The sequence below is a fragment of the Agelaius tricolor genome, unplaced genomic scaffold (genome assembly GCF_023055355.1).
Source record: "Agelaius tricolor isolate 1412-34295 unplaced genomic scaffold, bAgeTri1.0.p SCAF_2, whole genome shotgun sequence".
NCBI classification, from domain to species: domain Eukaryota; kingdom Metazoa; phylum Chordata; class Aves; order Passeriformes; family Icteridae; genus Agelaius; species Agelaius tricolor.
In genome coordinates this window covers 4,368,940-4,393,208 of record NW_027269262.1, presented here as the reverse complement: position 1 = coordinate 4,393,208, position 24,269 = coordinate 4,368,940, and the positions used below count along the sequence as shown (strand labels likewise).

The window sequence follows — 24,269 nt, the reverse complement described above, 5'->3', positions numbered from 1 at the left end:
TCACTGGGGAATGTAAGCAGTCTCCTGTATACGTTTTCACCAAACAAAAGAAACTTTTTATGGGCAACATGCTTTTAACTTTCCAGTTGAGGAAAGGGTAAAACTGTAGTTTGTTTAAAAAACCAAAATTAAGTGAGAAGCTGATTAACTCTCATGTCAGTTGATTAGGATAAAATCCAGATGTAGATCTGTTATCTCCTAAGATATGAAGATGTGTTATTTGTTGCAGACATCTTTCATTAATTGTTTTAGAAGGTGCTGCATTTTATTAATTGAAATTCCTGATTTTTATTAATTGAAATTTCTGATTTTTTTTCAGAAGTCATATTTCTGATTGTCATGTTGTTTGGCTTTCTGTGAAAAAAATTTACCTGGGAAAATGTATTAATCTTGTGTCCCTTTTTGTATGCAATACAAAGGACAAAGTCATTCCAATCATGTATCTTTTTTAGAAATCAGACATTTTTGGCATACAATTGTACACATGCAACTGCATGGCAGGGGTTTGTTTCATTTTCAAAATGATATGTGGCATAGAGCAACAGTAGTCCTCTAAATGTAGAAATTAATTTTGAGATCTGGATAAAGCTTCCCTAGAGACTCAGCCTAAAAGCAAAAATTTTGATTCATTCACTTTTCTTCTATATTTACTGGAGTTTACCTGAAGGGGAGAGTGTTTCATCTGCCTCAGTGTCTGGGAATCAGTTTCATAGTCTCCACTAAGAAGTGGTAGCCAACAGCTCTGCTGTTCCACTGATGGAGGCCAGCACAAGGAGAGGAAGAAGACAACTTCCCTTGGGTCAGGAGTGGTGGGAATAGAACAGAGGAGGGGGCAAAGAAAAGCTGTGAGTGCTTGTAATGGACATTAAAGCTCTTATGCTGGAAGGCTGGGTAGATTTGGAGGTCTGGGCCAGTGGCCATTCAAACTCAAGTTTGTGTCAGGTAGGGAGTCAGTTTAAGTTTTCATATGATTTAAAATAGCATAACCAGTGCCTTCTGGTACTGCTGTCAGATAAATGCCATTCTGTACTTGGAGATGTTTGTAATTTCAGAGAATTCTGTTAATTTCATGAAAATCCTTACTATACTTGTGTTTGTTTGTTGGTCTGTGAATTTAGTACTTCAGTTTTTTATTCAGTAAATATGGTGGTAGCAGTGCCTTGTGAAGCATGAATAGTCTTGGGATGAGAAGCAAACATGTGCTTTCAAATTAGAAATTCTGCATTCACTCGGGCCTTCTTGTCTAAAAAGAAAGATGTGTTTAGAACCATGCAATGTTTTATAGTCATGCAAAATATTAGATGTTTTTTGGCATGCTGGATACTAACCTATGTCATTACAAAAAGCCTTTGTCATAATTATTCAGGGTATAATCTAAAGTCCTAGATTTTTTATCTTCTATTTTCTTTAGCCACAGATGATGTCTGTGCTTACATTAGTGCATAGTATGAAGTATTAAGAGGAGATGAGGAAAACACAGAATTTGGTAGTGAAGACGCTACCAAATATCTCAATTTATCTGCATTTTGGACTCTTTACTTCAAAATAAATGTAATTCTCTTAATCAAACTTTCCCACTACCCATGATCCAAAGCTGTTTCAAAGGCATACCATTAGTTTGAATCCTGCTGTTTCCACCTATGTGGATGGAGTACATTCATGGTGAACCTGGAGTATGGCTACTGCTCTGATTTCCTTGGAAGCTAATTTAGTTTGTCCACTACGAAGTTCACCCCAGACTGAACGAACCAATGGCTGTGAAGGGAGAATGGGGAATTGCATTTTAAAATTTCACTGCTGCTTTCAGTGGGCACATCAAAGTGAACACAGCAAATCCTGGCAGGAATTCTTCAGCTTGAGGTTTGCTGTTATGACAGAGAGGATTATTTGGGGTGTTCAAAGTAACTGAGGGACCAGAGACTCAAACTCTTGGTTGTGTCACTAAGACTGAGAAAGAAGTTGGAGTTTGGTTTACCTGCAGGAGACATCCTCAGTTTTCCTCGGAGAAAACCTGGGCATGGAGGTAGTATTGCATTTTCCAAAGTGCTCTCACAGTCTTAGCAGTCTGTTTGCATGGATACAGCATGAAGCATATAGCTTGCTTATTTCAAGGTTGGTCTCAAACTGAAGATTTTTGAGACACACCCTTGCCCGGTGTCTGTCCTCTCTTAAAATGTTAATGCAACATGACATTGAGGAAAACTTGGGATTTTATCTACATGGAAGAAAATTTTAATAAACAGACATGGACTATGGCCAGGGAAAAAGAATTTGTCCCAGGTGTTTTCTGTTTTATATAATGTGAAGGAGAAGATTAGTGTTAAAATCCATTATATAGTCCTAGAAAAACCTGCAAGGAGTGTATTTGTGTGTGGTTTTCCTGTGTGTTCTTGCCCATATGTCTTTGCACAGAGCTACTGCTCTAGTTACACACACTGCCAGATGTCAAAGATTTTATCACCCCATGGTATCAACATGTAGTAAAAGTACATAAGGAATACACCCTGCTTTAGAGGTAACCTCCAGACACTTTATCCCCAGTCATTTTATGAAGCTACTTGCTAGTGCTCTGGTGAAACAGTGTTTAACATCCACTTCCAGTGACTGATGGAAAGGGAGGGTTGGGAAAAATCCATTAAAGCAATGGTAGTAGATAAATGATGAATGGGAATTAGTCTGAAAAGTAAAAAATAAGGTGAAGTGTATAGCAGCTTGAAATCAATATTAATGGCATAGTGTTAGATACTGATTTTGCCTAAACTATATTTCACTTTTCCTTGGGTTGAAACTTAATTTTCTTTTTAAGTATCCAGGGCTCTGTCCAAATCACAAGGGACTCTAGATCATCCAGACTGTAAAAGGGCAGGGACTCACATCTCAGCCTTAACTTGCCTCCTTTGTGGATTTAACATAATCCCAGAATTGTCTGGGATTTTAGTACGGCACTTTCTGTGAGTGATAGGATGCTTCCAAATCTGTATAAAGGAGGCAGTTCACACCTGCCATTCCCGTAAGTGCTTAATTTCACATGACTAGATGAGTAGTCGTCTTTGTCACCTGTCAAAATGAGTCTGTCTCAAACCATACTATATGCCATCTGTGGGCTGTATCTCCGTTATTAATTCAGGACATTTGAGTGATACACCAGCCATTGAGATGGAGTCTGCATGGCAGCAGAGCCTTTAAATGCAGAAGGTGTGCCAAGTGTACCACAAGTCGCAGTAGTATTTCTTTGCTCTTTTGCTTTGATTTTTTGTGTCAGCTCGGTGTTTGTGTTTCTTAACCTCATTGAAGCTGATACCCTACAGATGGCTCCCTCAAACGTGCCCTGACACAGCACATAAGAAATTGTTACAGTATTACAGTAAAATTACTAATTCACTTTTCTTTTTTCTCTGTTGTCCTTTTTTTCCTCTGAGTGCACCAAGCATTATTGAGCGTTGTGCATAAGCTCAAGTTTTGAATAACCTCGAGTGTAAGCTGATTTGAAATGCATTTAAAAAGGGAATAATATGCACACATTCCTCAATGGCAAATAAAAGGGCAGCATAATTTCAAGAATTAAAAGGACTTTAGGGCATGTATTTGCTTTGTTTCTAGTATTATTTTTTGTCATTTTCATAGACTGCTGCTTTTGAAAGTGCCAATTAAAATCTGTTGATTTGACCAGAAAAAATGAAAACTGCAGCATACATTTAAATAAATGAATAGTTAAGCCCCTGACTTCTTATTACTGTGAGTTTTGCAGTGTTTTGTACTCGGTGGACCATGCAACTTTTTCTTGCTGTAATTACAAAGTTGTCTCTATGCAAACTGTGTCTGTTTTGCTGGCAGTATAATTGAAAGGAACCTCAGATACTAAAGGGAGGTGGATGGGGCAATTGCCTCTGTCCTCCTGAAAAAAATAAAAGGTGAGGTATGAAGGGATGTTTACTATTTCCTTTGGTTTTATGTTAAATGCTTGTTTGTCCTATGGAAGCTGTATGTGCATCTTTGCTAACTCTCTATATTCCTGCTTTTTATTTTTTTGTACTAAAATGGTCTGTCTCTCCTCTACTTCCTCTCAAAGCATTCTTTGTCTTTGGGGTTTTCAAATATAGCACATTTCCTTTAAATTACTTCTTAAGACATAGTGTCATGGGAACATGAGCTCACCCCAGAGTCAATGTACTTTTTTATATTATGGAGTTGGGAAATGGATGAATCTCTGCTGTGCTTTGGGATACATTTTGTCATGCCATTTTCTCTAATCTAGAATTCTAACATCGCATACACAGCAGATCCTAACGTCTGTAAATGCCTGGTGACATGTTCGTTTCCAGCTGGTAGAATATGATTTGGCTTAATAAATGTCAAAATAAGAACCCATTTTACTCTTCCTGAAGGTTTTATGCTGTATTTGTGAATATTGGGTTCTCTCAAAAACCTTAGCAAATTGTGAACTTTGGACAATAAATGTTTCCTTCCAGACAACATGGAAGGGAGTATTTGTGTTGTTGAGAATGGAGCTCATGTTCTTTATAACACTAGTAGAAAAAATGCTTTGAGATACATAAAAAACTGGCTTTATTTATGCAAAATTCAGTTTTCTATCACAACAGAATATTTTATGCATGCATCTAGTGCTCTTCTATATTTAATAATCTGTGAATAAAACCTGGTATTGCAAAAAGGGGTTAACATTAAGTAGCACACTGCTTGACCAGTTAAATCTGTGCATATTAGTTGTACCTTAATTATGATTTGCTCGTATGAATGTTGCTCTTGCTCGTTAGACTGACTGAGAATGAAGAGTATTTAAATGCAGACAGATCCACACTCAATCTTGTGCTGAGTGTCAGGCTGTCAATTACTTACAATACTGTCTCATCCCAGCAGTCCTTTGGAGCTGGAGCTTCTGGTGAATTACTAGCAGAAAATAAAAATCACCAGTAATTGAGCAATATGTTAAAAGAATGGGAAATGCATATATGGGATAGTGCATTTGTGCTAAATAAAAATAGGATTTTTATCAGTTGCCATGCACTTCAAGGCATTGAGGTAGAAGATATTGTCAAACTTAGAGCTTGCATAAAAAACTGTGCCATCTTTTAAAATTTCTGCATTCATTGTTAAACAAATAGCATCTCACTTTCCTAGTTATTTATATTATAATAAGTAAAGTTCTACCAACTACTCTCCATGCTGTTTCAAAAGCTTCTAGTTAGTTTAGATGCATAAACCCTTTTGTTTTCTTTGATAGATGAGCTGTCACATTCCCTGTGCTTTGCAGCATCATCTACATAATCTTCAGTAAGACTGCTTGCTTCGTTAGGCATTGGCATTTGTTAAAAAAAAAAGGTTGATTTTCTTGAGGTGAAGATTTTCTTTAAAAATGAGAAAAATAAAATACATGATGTTCTAGAAACTTCAATAAAACTGCACAGTAATATTTGCTTTGTGTTGTTGTACCACTATTAATCATGGAAAAGATGTAAAATCTCTTCTCATTCTTGGATTCAATGGGTTTAGCTCTGTTAAATTGCAGGGGTTACTGAAAAATGTGAATTCTATGATATAAATCTTACCGTTATGGTTTGCAATATTTTTATTCTGTTTTACTATGAAATTTAGGTCAGCTCACAAAAGGAAGTGATAGTATTTGCCTAAAGGTTTAAGTTTTGATTAAAACCTTCCAGTGTTTTCCTTCCACTGGAACCTGCTAAAGCAGTTGCTATTTTAGATCTTGTACTTGCTTGTTTGAAATGAAGGGAAACAATAGAGAGGCTCCCTGGCACTGCCCCGTCTTGGTACAGATGAACTCTGGAGGGGTGCAATTCATTCTATGTCTTCCTTCTGAGCAGAAACCATCAATTCTTTTCTATCCTATGGGATTCTCATTTTTGAGCTGGAGAACAAATTCATGGTATGGATGAAATGAGCAATTCATTTCACTCATTCAGCTTTCTGAAAACAAAAAGTGTGACAATCCTACTTGCCTATTGTGTGTGCCTCTCTATGCTTTAATTAGTTTTCAAGGTTTTATTAGCATAAAGTATGATTGAGACAGAGAGTTATTTAAAATAGCAGTGTGCTGTTGCAATAAATCAACTTTTTAGGGACCTTCCCAATAGGTGTTTCTAATACATATTGAAAAAAGGAGTATTAATTTACTTCTGGAAAAAAATATTTCATTTGAGGAGTGCTTAATGATGAGAAATTAGGGAGGACCATAGAGAAAATTTTTAAAAAAAGGTGTATTTTCTTGCATGTCAGAATTAATAATTTCACAAGTAATTAGTATTAGCTCTTTGGTTGGCTGGTTTGAAGTCATGAAACCATCGCTTTAACCATTAATGAAATGTACATTTCACCTTAAAATGAGTCAATTTTTGGAACTGGACAAACAGCACTCTGAAGCTCCACAAAGGCTCTTTAAGATTGTAACGATGGCTGCAGCAGCAACAATAACAGTTCTTATCTTTGAAAGCACTGAACCATTTTCCTGCATGGCGCACAGAAATTAGTGTGGTATCATGCTGAAGGTGTCACTGAATCAGCTCTGTTTTGGTGAGGTGGAGACTGAGATGTGCTTGGGCTCAAGGCTCATCACAGGCTGAGTAATAAGCAATCCACCCAATGGAGATGGATAACATTTTACCCAATGTAAAGTCAGTCTGCTTTAATATTGGAAGCAAATTGTGATAGGGAAGCCAGCTTGCTCATTGTGAAGAATTTCAGGAACCAAGGTTTAAGATGTCTGTACTGGGGGTTACTGGTTTTGTCAAAAAATATGAATAAATGGTACTGTGCAAGAAATTTCTTTTTATTCTTGGATATAACATGTATAATCTTAGAAAGAACCATATCTACCTGTTAATGGAATAGGAGAATTCTTGATATTTTTGTGTTTAGAAAAATAGGTACCTAGGTTTACAAAATTAGGTACCTAGTGTATTTGGTGGTGTGTGTTTCCTTTGTGCACTGACTCAGGGGAAGAGATGTGAAAAATTTCAGCTGAAGCTTTGGACTGTGAAATGCAGTTACTGTATTGTGATACTATCTGAACATCACTTCTTGTTCAGGAACTCGAGTTAGCTTGTGCTCTTGTTTAATAAAGGAAGATGTGGCAAGCCCTTCAGTGAATATTAGGTGATTTTGCTTTGGCATGGTTTGCCTTCTTTTTTTTTAAGAGATTAGGTTTAACACATATTAAGCTGTGAGGAAGGAAAAAGTAAAAAGTTGCTTAGCTAGCCATGGTTTGTCTGTTTTCTGAGGCTGGAAGCAGTAGAGAGGTCCCACACCTAGGAGAACAGCTGGGAGCAGCTAGGGCTGAGCATATGACTCTCACGGCTAGTTTTCCTATCAGCAAATCACAGCTTGCAGTCTGGTTTATATCCACTTCCAAGGGTGGCCTGAGCTAATACCAGTTTTCTGTTTGGTAATGTAGAAGGCATTTTTCCCATATGGCAAAACAGATTTTTACCCTCCATCTGGCAACCCAAAGATTTGATTTTAAGCTTCAAATTACATTGGTTAGAATTGCATGGGCTTTTAGCTGCTCCAGTGTGACCTGCCTTTATCCTAATGACAGGATAAAGACCTGAGCATGTCATGTCATGTTACATGGGGTAGCGGTTGCCTCTAAGCTTGCCCATCATGTGGCTTCAGCATATCTCCCCCGGTTCATACACAGATGAGGGAGAGGCACTGCCTTCCAACCAGTGTCCTCAGGGACATCCCACATGTTCTTAGCTTTTTAAAGCCCCATTGCTCACAGGGGGTGGGAAGTGGGGGAGAGTTCTCTGTTCATTCGTTTTAACAAAGCTGCTATGGGTTTTCCAGACTGGATCATAACTGTGTCATCATTCCCATGCCTGCATCTCAAGATCACATCTGTTCCTGAGCTGCACTGCAGCAGAGGAATTTATAAAATGGGCCACAGCCACTTGATTTTCATCCAGACTGTGCTGGTGGTAGCACCGCTCAGCTTCTGAAAGACAACAGTCAGGAGACACCCATCGTGACATATCCCAAAGTAATATCTGCCACAAAGGGATGAAGTTTTGAGGGAGTGCCATTTTGTCATGTTTCCATATGGACGAGGATTTCTTTGGGCTTCACTGCTGGCAGAGGACAAAATCCTTTTGCTAGCAAGCAAGCTGTTCATATTATCATGACTCAAACACAAGACAGAATTCAAATACTTGGATTTTTGCCTGCTTTAGGTAAGGGGAAAGAATTGCTGTCTGAACAGCTTGCTGGTACTGACATAAAGATGCACAGATATTGATGTTTATTGTCTCTGCAATTTTCTATGGTTGCACATGGTGTCATTGCAAACAGTAGGTGTGATTTTCTGGTTAGGTGGTTAAATTTGTGTATTGTAATTGCTAGGATAAAGTACACTGACTAGATAGAAATCTTTCTAGTAGTGTGCTTTGTGTTCTAATGTACTCCAGCTGCTAAGGACTGGAAAAAAATATTTCATATGTGATCAGTATCCTAAAGGATGCTTCACATACATTGTTATTTTCCAAATGTAGATGACGCCTATTTTTTTAGAGTCAGGTTAAAACAAATTGTGCTACTTTTTGACCTTTTAGCTCCTACATGATATTTCATTTTTGTGTAGCGCATCCCTTCATTCATAGACACATTATCAGATTCCAGGGAATAGCAAGAAAAGGCAATCAGCCATTTCAGTCATGATGAAAGACAGAAAGTTTCTTTCACAGTGATATAGTTTCAAAATGTTGTTCATTTATTGTTTCCAGATGGAAATAAAATTCTTGATTGTTTTTTTTTCTAACTGAAATATGTAATTATACCTAGTAATGCAGAGCACTTCAGAAAAAAGTAAATGTATATAATTATAAAAAACCAACAGGAAATAGATGTTAAGCTTAGGATGTTGAGACATGGTGAAGTAAAAATATGCATTAGCCCATGATGTCCTTCAAATACTCTTTAGGATATTAACTAATAGTTTTATTCAGTGATGAAATCTGATATTCTATGTGCAATCTGTAGTTCTGTCAGCATTGACTAAGTATGACTGTTAAGTGCAGAGTAGTTGTAATTTGATGAAACGTATGTGGCAAGGAACTTCAGTGTTATTTTAGTGGTAGGGAGGATGAAAGATAAGACTGGAACAGTCTTGCCTTAAAGCTACGGGTCAGAATGTGATATTTCTATCTGAACAGTGCAAACTTTGGAAGATTGATTTATGCAGATTTCTGATGCAATCGTGCAAAGCTTTTGTTTAATTCAGTATTCTGTTTCCTTCTGAATGGCTCACTCAGAGTTTCTGGTTATGAAAGGTAAATTTGAGACCACCAGCAGTACTTAGAAGTGAATGACAATGAAAAAGTGGGTCATCAGGTGTTTCTGTCGTGTGTTTGGTTTCTGTTAATAATTTGTGTTGTGCTAAATTCACAAAGTTAATCGTTACAATCCTCAAGTACCTGGTGGGAAATCAGTTTATCAGTAGGATCTTTGATTCAAAGCACATGCAGTGCATTTTGTGTAGCTTTAGATACAGAAAGCAAGTAAAGAAAGGAGTTTACAGTATAAAGAGCTGTTTGCAACCTCCTCATCTCTAGAAGGAGCTTTGACTGTCCATAAGATCCCTGAAACCCTTGACCACAGCAGCTAGGCTGTGCTAGTGTTCCCAGGCAGACCATGTGTGTGTTGCATGTGAATCTCTGATACACAAGGCAAGCAAGTTACTTTCTAAAGAATGCCAGTTCTTTTGATATGGAGTATCTTTCTGAACCAAAATGATGCAGTGAAATAGTCAATAATGTTTTTGGGCTTACAGCTGTAGCTTTTACTGTATGCAGGGATCTGTAGGGATAGTTGAAAAGTTCAGTTAATTAATGCCAGGCATTTTGCATCCCATTGGTACAGAACCATGGGTAATTACTTTAAATGACAACAGTTGTGTTCTTAATCTTGAAAGTTATTGACAACAGTGATCGCACAAAACATGTGTTTTCTTTCTTTACATGCGGGATAACTGGAAGAAGGAATTCTGATCAGTCTTGTTTAACACTGGCTGGTGGACACCATTGGTTTGGTTCCTCTTACAGGAAGTGTGGCCAAAAGCTCCCTCTTGGTCACATCCCCCTGAAAGAGATTAACTGTGAGACCAGCTTCTGCATGTTACTGTCAGACCAGCAGCTAGTGGCTTTGGTTGAGTGCTTTGGTTTTTTTGAATCCTCTGAGCAGGAAAACCCTATTGAGATTTTAGAATTTGATTTTCATTCTTCACACTTCACCATAACATTTTCATTGTTTAAGGTGAATATGAGAAATAAAACCAACATTTGCTATTTCTACATTTGTGACTTTAAAAATCAAAACTTTGTGGTAAAACAAGATAGGTTTTTAAATAATAAGATATTATAAACAATAAGATATTTTTAAAATTGAATATTTCTATCACAAACAGACACAGTGAATCTGTTTGGGTTTTTGTTCTATCAGATGATTCTCAGCCTTACAAAAGCTGGAATAAAATAACACTTAAATGATTTCTTACTCTCAAAAAGAATTCACAAACTGATCTCATATGTAAGAGTCTGTTATTCAGAAGATGCAAAATTTGAGAGGAATGGCAAAGAATATTTTTTCCTATGTCATAGGGTGAGTTGTTTTTAAGAACTTGGCAGATTTAGAAGCATGTTATGAAACATGACTTGCGTTCATTCCTTATATCATAAATCTGTTTTTGAAAACTGAATCAGGTACTTGGAACCAAGAGATAAGCAGAATAATAGGCTTGTAGTCCATAGCTTAATTTTCAGCTCATATTTTTCGTATTTTAGAAACATATTTGATTACTGATAAACAGAAAAGTCACAGATGACTACAAGGATGCTTCATATAAATTACATTCACAAGATTTTCTAAAGCTTAAAAAAGGAAGGTATCCCACTTTTAGGTACTTGTTCTGTACAATTTCATTTTTGAAAATATGTTCTAGCTGAACATCTACAGTTATTAAGGACACAGATAAGTATAGTTCCATTTAAATTGGACACAAAATCTGTGTGGATGCATGGTGGCCTTTTCTTCACTCTTTTTTCATGAGGCCAGCTACCTCCAGCTTCCACTGAGAGCCAGGTTCACTGCACACAGCCTTTCTGTATATCAAATTGTGTGCAATTCTATGTATTAAATTGAGTTTACATGCCTGAGATGGAGTAGCTGTTGCCTAGAATAATGTAACCACTTCTCTGAGACATTTATGTAATAGGATCTTGGACAGAAACTTTCAAAACTGGTTCCAGAAGTGATTTGACAGAGTTTCGGGTTTTGTACATATCTGTTTGTCAGATAAAAAGTGAGTATCGAGAGAGCATTTTTTTCTTCTTGTTCCAAAAATCAGTGCTTTAAAAACTGAGCTCCTGCAAATGAAAAGGCATAAGGATGTCTGCCTTCTCTTTGAACAATCTAGGACAGCCTTTTAGAAATGCAGAGAGAAAATCTAGATGCATGACTAATATTGCTGATTAATGGCCTGGAAGAATTTGTAAATAGTTGCAGCTTAAAAAGTAAATATGGCAACAGTATGTGTTGTCAGCCAGAGTATCTGTGCCATCAGAGAAAACAGGAGGAGTGGCCTGAGTGAGCCTGACTGGAGCACACAGAATGCACTGGCAGAAGAGCAGTGCTCGGTCCCAGGCCATTTCCTGTATGCCACAGCTCAGGGAGAAAGGGAAAATCAAAAATCATATGTGAAGATGTGCTTGTTCATAGAATATGGTTCTTTGTCCAAGTTCACTTATTTGTTGCAGGACAAAAATTAACAAGCAGTATGGTACCATATTGCTTGCAATCTCAGTGCTGGTTGGTTTCAACTTTAAGAAATACTTAAACTTTGTTGCCTGACTGTATGTCCTTAATTGGTTAAATAATAAAAATGAGAGAAACCGGACCATCATATTCTATTCTCTGTCTCACATTCCTTCTCCTTGCCAAGCCTCTGTTGGGAGGTTGGTTTCGCTTTCATTAGGAGGTTTGGTTTTGCTCTTACCTTGTTTCGCTCTTACCTTGACTTTTTCTTCCCCTGACCTTCTGCATTTGTACAATCTACATTTGTATCACATCCTGTTTTAAGCTGCCCCCTGATTAATTATACTCAAATTATAGCCAAGTACTTTTAATTTCAGTCCTTTTCTCTGATGTAACACACGCAATATTTCAGACCAGTATTGGAGCATGTTTGCAAGTGATGAGATGTACCTTAATTAGCAACTGGCCAACTTTAGGGATGCTCCAGTTACAGACATTCTCATTTTGGTATCTGAGAAGTTACTTCATTCCAACAAGAAAGCAACTAACCCTTGCCATCTTCTGAAAACAGCCACTGTCTGAAATCACCAATTTTCATAATACTTTGCCTCTAAAATTTTCTTTTAATTGCGTAATCAATACAACAGAGGGAATGTGATCCCTATCTCAAAGGAGATTTGATTTCATCACTTTCTTCTTATTTTCTCCTAAAAAAAATTGCTTTCAGATGTTTGCACCTGTCCCTACTGTTTCAAACTGGGCTGGGGCAATTTAGTATTGTTTGGGTTTTAGAAGTATTACTGCTGATACTTACCCCATATATTAATCTGAGTTTTCTGTATTATTTTCATAATGCTTTAAAGCTTCTTTTTCTTTTAATAACTCTCAGGAAATGGCCAAGATTCTCAATCATCCAAGAGTGTATGCTTTTCTGCACATACCAGTCCAGTCAGCCTCTGACAGTGTGCTCATGGACATGAAAAGAGAATACTGTGTGGCAGACTTCAAACAAGTAGTGGATTTCCTTAAAGAAAAGTAAGTCTACTAATAATTGAGAAAATGACAGTGTTGGGTTTGTTGCAATGTCAAGAACATGTGGCTGAAAACACAATTATTTGCAACTTCATAATTAAGGTATGAAAAAAATGAGGTCCTTTAAGCTTTCAAAGTCTTTGAGTTTTCTGTAAGCCCCTTGATGTGGTTGGGCTCAAGCTTTTATAAGCATCTTAAATCTCTGCATGACATGCTTTTAATTTGTCAATATATTCCCAAACTTTTTTGAAAAAATGCATTTTTAAATGATTTTTTTATACATAAACTACTATATATAGATTGCTTGAAGTTGGAGTTACTGAAGTTGTCTTTAATGCGGCTTTAGAGCATTGCACACTTTGTGTACAGGAGATGATCCAGCTCCAGCAATTGTAAATGGCTTGGTTTTGTGTTTGTTTGTTCTAATAAGTATTTTATGTCCTATATCTTATGTAAATTTGCATCAATATAGTAACACTCTAATCTTGTTTAGGGGACTGATGAGTTCTAGATTAATTTCAAAATTATTTCCCTTAATAACACAGCTAATTGTGAGAAATGAAAGAATGTATCATTAATGTATTTGCTTATGCTGACACCAAGATGAAAGTTGTATCTACCTGCAAAGCATTTGTAACTATAAGTAATAATTTCATATCCAAGAAAGTATTTTCTTAGCTTTTAAAAAGTTAATAGTGGCATATTTTGATGGGTATTTCTGCACTGATTATCAAAAAACCATGTGTCTGGAGAATAATTTCTGACACCTTGTTTGGCTACTTTCTCTCTTTCTGCTTTCTTTGTTTGTGTTTTTGTTCAATGACTTAAGGCAGTGACATTGTACCTTTGACTCTTACCTTGCATTAAAATACTGGTACATCAAACCAATCAAACTTTCATAATCAGTTTTTTTGTGATAATTGAAAAATTGAGAAGTCTAGCTATGTAAAACATGTCATCTAATAGCTGCATGGGAATTAAAATATGTAAGAAAGAAAGCCAACTGTGACACAATAGAATCTGTTTTGCAAACTGAATGTGTAATTTATAGGACATTCCTATGCATCTAGGACAACTGATGGAAACGGGGCTGCTTGTCTTCATACAGGTTGATTTGCATTAATTTTCCACCACAAACAATGCCCATGAATTCTTGGCACTAAATTTCATGTGACTATGGATCAGTGTTAGTTTTTAATTAACAGATGTATTGTATTCCCACGTATCTTAAGTGGAACTGTGTCAGTTTATGTCTTAGTTGACTTGAAGTTGATTCATTATTCTCTTCAGTAGTTTTAGAATTGGAAGCTATTATCATAACAACAGCTGGATTTTTGATTACCCAGTATAGCTGGCACATGTTGGGGCATATGGGGATTTATTAAATCATTCAGCTCTTGCACACAGCAAAGAGTGAATTACTTAATACCCAAATTTAAAACAGCTGGTCACTGAGCATATAGTAATGTATGTCATACGTCTTTTTCCAGGGCTTTTTTGTAGTGAACTTAACAAGGAAGAAAACTGGTTTGATGTCTTGATTTTAAAGAACAATAAACTTTACTTATCCTACTTATTAAGAAAATACCAAACTATCTAGTAGTTCCTGTTAGAAAATAGTCTCCAGATATTAAGATGGAAAAATCTTTGAACTATATGGCAGCAGGATAAAGAAGCCACGCAAGGTAGAGAAAATGTTTTGGATATTTGAACATGTGCTCATCTGTAAAATGCAAGGTTTTTTTCTTTGCCCTTAAGAGCATAGAGTCTTTGTTTGTAGACTTTACTCTCGTGACAGCAGCCAGCTATTACATTCTCATGTAGATATTCCTTTAAGATCTCAGCACAAAATTTACCAGAACTTAACATGGCTGCAGACAAATCCAGAGCCTAGAGCCAGAATAGCTAAAAATTAATATATGTTTAAACTACTTTAACAGCCAAAAGGGATTATCTCCCATTTATCAAAAAGGTAAAATAGAACCCCCTATATCTCTTTTCTCTATTGCTGGGGCCATAAAATTATCTAGAAGCTTCCTACACAAAATGTACAAGGACTTATCAGTAGATTCGAAATGTCACCTTTGTCTCTAGAATGTGACGTCTGCTCTAATAATAACTTCACCAAGAGTTTTATGAAAGCAACAGTTATATAGGTTAACCTGCTGAAGAAGTAAAGCCATGGATCAGGGAATGCTAATGGTTATCAGTTAAGTGTTTAATAACTTGCATTCAGACATCTAAGCACATAAAATTTAGTCCAGCAAGTAAATATGAAAGAAAAAAGGAAAAGAAACAGCTATGTCATAATTTTTGTTTTGGAACCCCAAAGACATAACCAACTGATTTCTGAGTCTTTTTCTCAATCAGGCCAACAAAACACTCTGGGGCTTTTATTCTCCAAGATGAGAAAAATGCTTTTACTTCCTCTGGAGAGCCATAAGTGACTGCAGAGGCATCTTCTTCAGAGTGAGGATTTATTTATATCCTGCTGAGCACAGAATACCTTATAGAGAAGTTAGAGTTCTCCAAGAGTACTCCAGACAGAGTACTCTCTATATTGAAACTCTCTTTTTTAAAAGAATGGAGCATTCTTGACACTCTGTTCTGTGAAGTTAGAAATGTCACACTTTTCCTCTTTTTGAGGACTCTCTACAGGCATGAGCAATAGAAATGAATTTTAAAAATTAGTATTGATGTTCTAGTGCTGGCTTTTGATATGCAACTCTCTGTATTGCAGAGCCACTCTCCCTAACCATGTGCCAACATTTTTGGTTTACTATGAAGATCAATAGCAAAATGCATAGAATATAAAGCAAGAAAGGCAAATCCATTAGACTGTAAAAAACTGAAGTACAAAAGGCTTCTTTTATACTTCTTTTTTTGAAATTCCTTCTATCATATTTTGCACTTTTTTGCACGGAAATTTCAGTATGTTTGACTGTTTAGGAAAATACTGTTGAGCAGTTGATCCACCGATCTGCATGTATCTGGAAATCTAATATATAAATAGAGATATATAGATATATTTCCTGAGAATTTATTTTTAAACTGTTTTAGAGAACAACAGCATAAAGTGAGGATGTATTGATTATTATTGTAGAGGGTGTGCACAGTCTGTAGGGATTAAGTAAGAACTAGTGCCCTGGTCTGTCGTCTCTGGGGGCTAATAGAGTAATCTGCAGGCACTATTCACAGGACTGATTCCTGCATGAGTTTGCAACTAAATAGAGGACTTCTAGAAATTGCTGCTAAGTGAATTTAATCCAGAGACAGATTTAGTCTTTTATCTTAAAGTCTTCTTTTTGGTGTCATTATATCAAAATGTTCGCTGTTTTTCAAGTGATCTCAACTTTCAGGATTCAGCATAGATTATATTTCTGAAAGGTGATGTTTGTAGTTGCAAAAAGAGCAAGACAGCTTTAATTATCTTGAAGTTCTGAAACTTAATCCCCTGAAATTTACTTTTGATGGTAAAAGCAAACAATTGGAATGTATTTGAGTTAAAGAAACCTGAGATCTGAATGTCATATTTTGTAATTGCTTGAATAATCAGCAATGTGAATATATACCCATTAAAAAGTCCTTAGACTGGTAATGTGTTTTCCAAATTTGCTTTTGTTGCCCAGACTATATTCTCTTACCTTTTTGGTTTGTGAAGTGATTGTTCATCAAAATTTATATTTATGTCTCCTAATACTGCTGCTTGATAAGAGATTTGTAAACCTAAAATCTAGACAAATAGAAAAGTAGGGAAATTTAGAGCTAGACTGAAAGACTATACCTTTCTGTTTTGGAGAACAGAGTAATTCTGAGGAAAAGCTGGGTTTGCCTCCCAGTTTGTTTTTGTTTGTCCCCTGAGATAGGAGCATAACATTAATTGTGGAGGTTTACTGCTGTTCATTTGAGACTGTCTCATAACTCAGACTGGAAACATTGGAGCTTTCCAATATCATCAGAAGGACAGCAAACTTGGTCTGCCAGCAGAGAAGCCACAGCTCTGTCAGGCAGAAAGTTCTGGGGTTTCTTTTCACTGGTTCTCCCTTTTCCATTAAAATCTGACCTACTCAAAAGCCTCTCTGAGCCTCCATTAATTTTTTCTGTAATCAAGCCTTGATTTTTCAGCACAGGTAGATACATAATTACTGCGGTTGGAAGAAGGCAGTAAAGGACCTAAAGTAAATGTGTGCAGTGGAAAATAAATCACAAACTTGGAAGGAAATTATTCACTCAAGTGCAAACTGAAGACCTAATTGCCCAGCATTACAGACAACTGCCTGATGTCCCAGGAAACTAGAGATATTGTCCAAACTGAGAGAAGGTGTTACAGAGTCCATTTGGGACAGCTGGCTTCAGCAAGGCTCCTTACTTCCCTGACATTTACTGAAAGTAGAATCAGAGGGCCATGAAAAGAGTAATTTTAAAATAACCATGTACTATTTTTATATACCTTTTTCTACTCACTTTCAAAATGCAGGTAATTATGAAGTAGACTATATCAACTCCCTCACTTTTTTACAATGTGAATGTGTTTCATTTTCTTTCTCAAAATGCACTTCTGTTTCTCAGAGAGAGACAGAGCTCATTTTGAGCTCATTTTGCAGACGTGTAAATCGTGTCCCTAACAAACCTTGACAAGGCTTTCAGATTTGGGCTTTTTTTAATGGGTTTTAGCACATCTGTTCTGTCAGTCTGACTACTGCAAATGCAAATGTCATCTGTTTAAAATCCTTATTACGTTCTCTGCTAAGAAATTGCTGAGTGTATTTGGTACTTATCTGTAATTTTATACCTCAGTCTCTAGACTCTTTTCTCTACTCTGTCTTTTGTCTGCTCTTGGAGTCTGAACTAATCACTTTACCAAACATGTCTCTTTTTTTTTTCTTATGTTTTAAATTAATTGAGTGCCTTTAAAAGGTATTGAATTAGCACCAAAAGCTAGAACGTGGGTGTTTTTTATCAAATAGTACAGAGGTATATTCAAGTTTGTGTCTAGACTTGACCCTAGTGCTTCATGGTGTAGCTTTTGATGGACAAACTCCTTTTTATCACAGGATTAGTTGTCTTGAAATTTAAATTTGGACTTTGGTAGGTTTGTAACCCTTCCTGCCCTGCATTTGATTGACAAGGTATTGGAAAGAGGTGTAAGTAGGCTAGAGGTTTCAAAGGTGCTGAACTAACTAATTGTAACATGACTTCAACCTAGCTAAATGTTGTTTTAGGAGGACAGTCTTTCCATTTTGGCCTGTACAGCACTTTGCCCTTTTCTCAGCTAATGCTACTGCACCCTTACTGTTCAGCAAGGAGATACATTTTTCCTAGTGAGGGAATGAAAGGCAGGAAGGCAATATCTGCAACTTCTGAATCTTTGTCTTCACTGTTCTACAGATTGTAATTCAGGTTTTGGTTAGTTCATGGAGAGATCTCTTTACTGCCATGGTTTACAGGATTAGATTTTTGCCACTTTGTAAATTACTAGTCACTGTTCGGTAGCCATAGTCTTTCATTCCAGATGCATCAAGAATATTGGAGTTTTCTGGGCTGTCAACTCTCAGTTATCCTGTTGTTTGTGCATCTTGTCGGTTCACGTGTGAGGATGTACACATAAAAATATGGAAGTCCCAAGCAAATCATGTGATGTGATGTTAACGTAAAATAATTCCAAATTTACAGACTACTTTGAAGATTAGTTGACACCAAATGTAACTTCAACCTGTTTATTTTGAGGAAAATACTGTATAAGGAGCTATGATTTCAAAATTTCCATGCTCTGTAATTTTTTTATATTAAGTCTCTTTGGATTCTGGATCACTTTGGGTCTGCATACTGACCTGTTTAGCAGGATGTGCATGCTTATGGGTACTCCCATTTTACAGCATTTTCTTCTATATAACACACAGGTTTTTCTGGAGATAAGAGAACCATTATGTGAGGGTTGGTTTGGGTTTTTTTCTCCTGGTTCTCAGGTTACTATTCAACTCCCATAGTAAGAACTGGAGGGTGAAGCCTGGGAAATCAAGTACCCAGGATGAGCCCAGCTTGCTGAGTGCAGACTTAGTGGGCACACAGGGCGTTTGCCGTTCAAATCCTTTGAGATCATTACACTGTGATGCTCTGCTTTGGCCAAAATTTCAAGGAATAATTTTTTGAATAGTTGCTGGAAAGAGAAGATATGTGCCCTGATGAAATGTAAAAGCAATTTCATCTGATTATTATACTTGGCTTACAATCTGGCTTACTCTTTTTGCTAAAGATAAGTAGTGAAATTGCTTAGACGGATACTCTCTGTATGCCGTTATTATTAGGCTCTCCTTTTTCTGGGCAGCCTCATCTGCAGTTTTCTTCCGTAAAATCCTAATGTGGGAGTATTGTTAGATGATGCAGTAGAAATTAGTAAAGTACATCTAATTCAGTTTCTTCAGTGTAGCAAGATGGTATCTTTTTTTCCTTTTTTCTTTTCCCCCTGAAGGCATGTGAATGTGTTCTTTGGAAGTAATGATACAAAATCTGTAGTAAGGATATAAGGAAGGAATGCAGTAGTGGAAATAAGTTTTAAAGCATTTAATATTTATGAGTTTAACTTCTTGTTTGTACTTATTGGGATATTTCTCTAGTGTTTTAAAGCAAAATGGCTAAAATCACTTTGGCTTTTTCCTGAGTACTTATTTTTATTGTGGTTCACTTTCTTGAAACACAACCTGGGGAGGGAAGTCTAATTTGTTTTTAAAACAATAACTGTAATTAATATCAATTTGCTTAATAGCAGATTGGCTTGGCAAATAATTCTCAGTTTTAATTTGCTCCTGAGATTTTAAGCATATCCAAACATATATTAAGATGTATAAGTATTTGTGATAGCAGATTAGTACAGATATAAATATGTGTACACCTTATAGTGCTCAGATATGCATCAGAAAATTCTGATGATGGCATTAAATTTTCATATTTGATATGTTTCAGAGAAGTATTTCTTCATTTCAGTGTGTATTTTTTTCACATTTTTTGCCATAGTACCAAGTAATGAATTCATTTTGTAAGCCATGTTATTCTGATCACATAAGACAATGTGACACAAAGGAGTTTTTGATGAAGGTGGTAGCTGGCCAGCTGATAAGTGCTGATTGAATCTACATTTGTCGAACTTTCAGGGAATATCAGTTGAAAAGAATGAATTAATGAAAAAGGCAATATTTCTGTAACTGTTCGGTACCTTTAATGGTTATTTTTTTAAACACAAACTGCTTAAATGAAGAAAACTAGGAAACAGAAATATACAAAGCCTTTTAAACCTCTTTAAAAGTGTAGCTATCCAATTAAAACTGTTGCATTCAAGAAGAATGATAATTCTGCTACCCAGAGGTTTTGTCTGTATATTTATTTGGGGACAGTGGTACAGATTACTTCGGCTAAGCTCAAATTTTGTTCATGTGCATCTTATGTTGGTCTGTATAAAGTATTCAGAAGTTGATGATTCACCTCTTTTTTAGTAAGAATGTCATTTATAGTTGTAAACTTAATATTACATGGCAAAATAGTCACAGACCTGAAACCTTAAAAGGTTTGTGCGTAAGACAAATATCTGACTATAACAGATGAATGTTTATTTTCCACAGCTGAACCACTTATCTCATGCACTTATAATTATTTTTGTCTTTCTATTTTGCTCCTCATCATTATGTAGAGCTGTCATTTTGTTTAGTAGGAGTAATTGACAAAGTCCAGCTGTTAAATTACTTCATAACAGGAGGACAGTATTGCAAGTCTGGTTGGAGGACAGTATTGCAAGTCTGGTACAAGAGGCAATGTACATTCTTCTCAATCCACCTACTGGAAAATTGTAATTCAGGTGCTAGTTCGAGCTGGAAAATGTTAGTTCCTATGGGAACACCTTTCCCATAGGAGAAGAGAAAGCTAGAGTGGCTGATTGTAAGCCATTTTGTCTTGAATCTGGAGAAAATATTTATTAACGAAACCCAGAGGCCATAGAAATAAATTATCTTATAGTTTGCTGGGTCAGATGCCTCCGTGGTTGGCCTCTGGAGGAGCCTTGGCCCTCAGCAGGGGAGGCAACTCTGAGATCAGAACACAGCTCCATACAGACTTGCAGTCAGCTTTGGGGTAATACCTTTTGAACATCTCAAACCCCAACAAATTTGAATCAGTCTTCTACAAAAAGCTTTGTATTACAGAAAAATACTGATCTCTCTGAGCTTTCATCTGCCTTGAAGGATTTTTGTTGAGACAAACTTCTCAACAAAACATAAGCCGTCAACTTACTACACAATGGTACACACATCTGAAAAATGGATTGTGTGATCATAGAGCTGCTGCTGAATTTGTATGTGTGTGTGTGTGTGTGTGTGTGTGTGTGTCCCACAGTTGATGTTTAGCCACTGTGCTTGGTGAAGGGAAATCTACTGTCCCAGACTCTGCAGAGTGAGGGAGGCAGACAGACAGACTGTAGAGTTCAGGTTTGAACAACAGATTGGCACAATTTTTCCACTGCAGTGAGACAGCTGCTCCCACACTGCTGATTTCAGATTTGGGGAGTACCTGACTCACATGTTTATTCCTAGAAATGGCTAAGGCAGCCAGCTGGACTCCCAGCTGTGACCTGGGAAGTATTTTTCCATGTAGCATACTCTACCCCTGCAGGCTCCCTTACTATCACAACCTTGCCACACTAACCAATACAACTTTCTGTGGGAAAAAGGAGTCCTTATTACCATTTATCATAACATAGTGAACAGAACTGTTAGTGCTTTGCCAGAGTATTTCAGAGTGATGTACAAAAAGAATGTCCTAGTTATCTGGTTTTTGTCTTCAAAAATGTTAAAACTTTATATAAAAGATCAGACGTGATTTTGTTAAGATTTACATTCCTGCTTTGTTTATGTCTTTAAAATATCATATAGAGTTAATGGCAGTAAGTCATAACATGCTTTGCTGCTGCTGGTTACCTTAGATAATTTAGTTATATTTTCTGCATAATGCAAATTTTTGATGTATTTTGAGAGTTTTCATCATTACAAGAATAGAAGAAGCTGAAGTCTGTCTCTTAACGTATGTTTTCACAAAATACAGCTTTTACTTGACAGCATTTAAGTGAAGTACAGTAATTATGACATTAAGTGATGAGATAATATTACTGTGTTTTCATTAATAATGCAAATAAACATATTTTTTTCTTAAGGCAAATGTTCAAATAATTCTTAAGAACAAAAAATTGTTTTGTTGATTGAACTAAATGTGAATTGAATCAGTGATTATGTTAGTATAATGGCAGTGGCTGGGGATTTTTAATTCTGTTTTTTGTAATGCAGCATCTCTATGGGATATGTTCCCATCCTCTGCAAAGAGTTTGCACAGAAATTAATTGTTCCTTCCATTAGACTTCTGGAGCATCCAGAAGTTAGCTTTGACGATTTTCCTTTCATTTTTTAACTCTGTCACAAAAGCCTGTTTCACATCCAGTTTAAATCATCTTCTAGTATTTTTGATGAATTCTTGGTATTAATTTATCCTTCTTTTTAAACTTCTATCCTGAGATTTTTCCTCTGATCTGCTGGGTTTTTTTCCCCTTGAAACAAGAATGTATTTAATGACCTGGTATAAATGTGATTTTTCCTATTTCCCAGAATGTTGTTTTGGTTTTTTTTTTTTTTTTTTCATTTTCTGATGGACTTCCTTCATAATAAATAAAATGCCTTTATTACATTTACTTTTATTTTATTACTTTTTTATGGGATAAAAAACACATTACATCTGAATACCTTGTCTTTCTGATAAGTGAGCCCTGACCCAGAAACTCACAATGGCATCTTCCAAGTATTTACTTCCTAAATTCACTGTGCTGTTTTGTCAAGGAAATCCCTCACAGTGCCAGTTCTCAGTTACTCCTGTAGCACCTGCATTGCCTCCACAGAAAGCCAGGCTCGAAGGCTTGGTGAGGCACCTCAAGGTGTGTGTTGTCCTTGTGCAGCTTTCTGCCAAGTTCTGAAACCTGAAGCAGGCCCAAAGAAGTGTTTTTGCTGTGGGAAATGGTACCTTTGCAAGTTTGATATACAGGGTTATACTGAGATGCCATTGTTGCACCTTGCAGGCTGCCACAGTTAACGTAAATTGACCTTTATCACCAAAACAAGTTTGTTCTGGAATTATTAGCTGTGATTCTGGAGGACAGGATTTTAAAGTCTTGCATCTTTCTATTTACTTTTGCATATATACAATGGATTTTAGGCCTTGCATTATCTTTTGGGAGTTCACTACGATCATTGCCTGTGAAGGTAGCGTGTGTTTTAGCTGGAAGGAAAAAAGGGATTTGAGCTCTCGTCACGGATTCTCCTTTTGTTCCTGTTTTCCAGAAAGGCAAGGTAGCCCATGTAGTATTTCTGAAGTCCTTCTTCAAGGTGACGTCCACCATTCAGCTATTTTAGGAAAGTCATTGTGCCTTGTTTTTCTCCTTAAACCTCCTGCTTTCCTTTACAGATACTTATTTTGTATCCTGCCTGCATTTCACCTTCTGTATGTTAGGGAAGAGCCCTAAAGAGCAATCCCTAAAGATCTTGTATCTGGTGATGAAGAGTTCAGGCAGGTTAACAGATACCTCAGACTCTCACAGTAGATGAGAGGAATGTTACAAAGTCATTAATAGGGTTCATCTGCTGCTTCTTTAATAGCTCCTTCACTTAAACCTCACACAACTACACTCTGCATCATACCTTTGTATTTTTTATATGTGAAGTGGACATTTGAAACCACTTACATGTTTGCTAGGTGCTCCTGTGCCTAGCAAAAAGCTGCATTTGGCATAGCTGTCCTTCAGTCTTGGTTCATTTAGAGACACAATGTGCCTGTCTTCAGATTTTCCATACTCTTAGATCATTTGCAGTGACTGCAGGAGTCCCTCTGAAGAAGAGAGGTTATTTATTTGCCCGTAACAGATTTTACTTTGAGATATGCTGTCTGCACATTTAGCCCTTCCATTTAGATGTGTTCCTTGCTTAGATCAAATCAGGGGACTCTGAGGAGGTCTGGGCTGCTCCTGTTACTACATGAACTACTGGCTGACAGATGTGGGCCTGAAGGATGTTTCTTTGGATGCTGCTGACATAAAACACATCATAGTTCAGTGCTTGCTTACACCACCATGTGATCACATGTAGGCGACTCATCTTCTCTGGTCTATAGGAAGATAACTGGTCTTTATCCTCTCCTTAGAATACTTCTTCTATTTTTTGTTAACGGCAAGCCAGATGCCAAAGAAATTTTGTTATTGCTACTATTTTTTAGGGTTCAGTTTTTCCCTAAAGGGAGAAATACTAACATTTAAACCTATTCGGCTGAAAAATATGGTATGTTCTAAAAAAAAAAAAGTACAAGAAAAATAGAAGAAAATGAGAACTGTAAAATGTAATGAATATTTTCAGATTTTTTTTTTCTGGTAAGGTAAAACC

The 24,269-nt window shown here is 36.6% G+C and overlaps 1 protein-coding gene across 2 annotated transcripts in view; it reads left to right on the top strand.

The window, feature by feature from the left end:
- Positions 1–24,269, top strand: part of CDKAL1 (CDKAL1 threonylcarbamoyladenosine tRNA methylthiotransferase) — a 378,140-nt gene that overhangs the window by 236,535 nt on the left and 117,336 nt on the right. For both annotated transcript variants that reach the window (XM_071451013.1, XM_071451003.1), the window contains exon 11: positions 12,671–12,816. In XM_071451013.1, the coding sequence (XP_071307114.1) occupies positions 12,671–12,816 (146 nt within the window). The remainder of the gene's footprint in view (positions 1–12,670; positions 12,817–24,269) is intronic.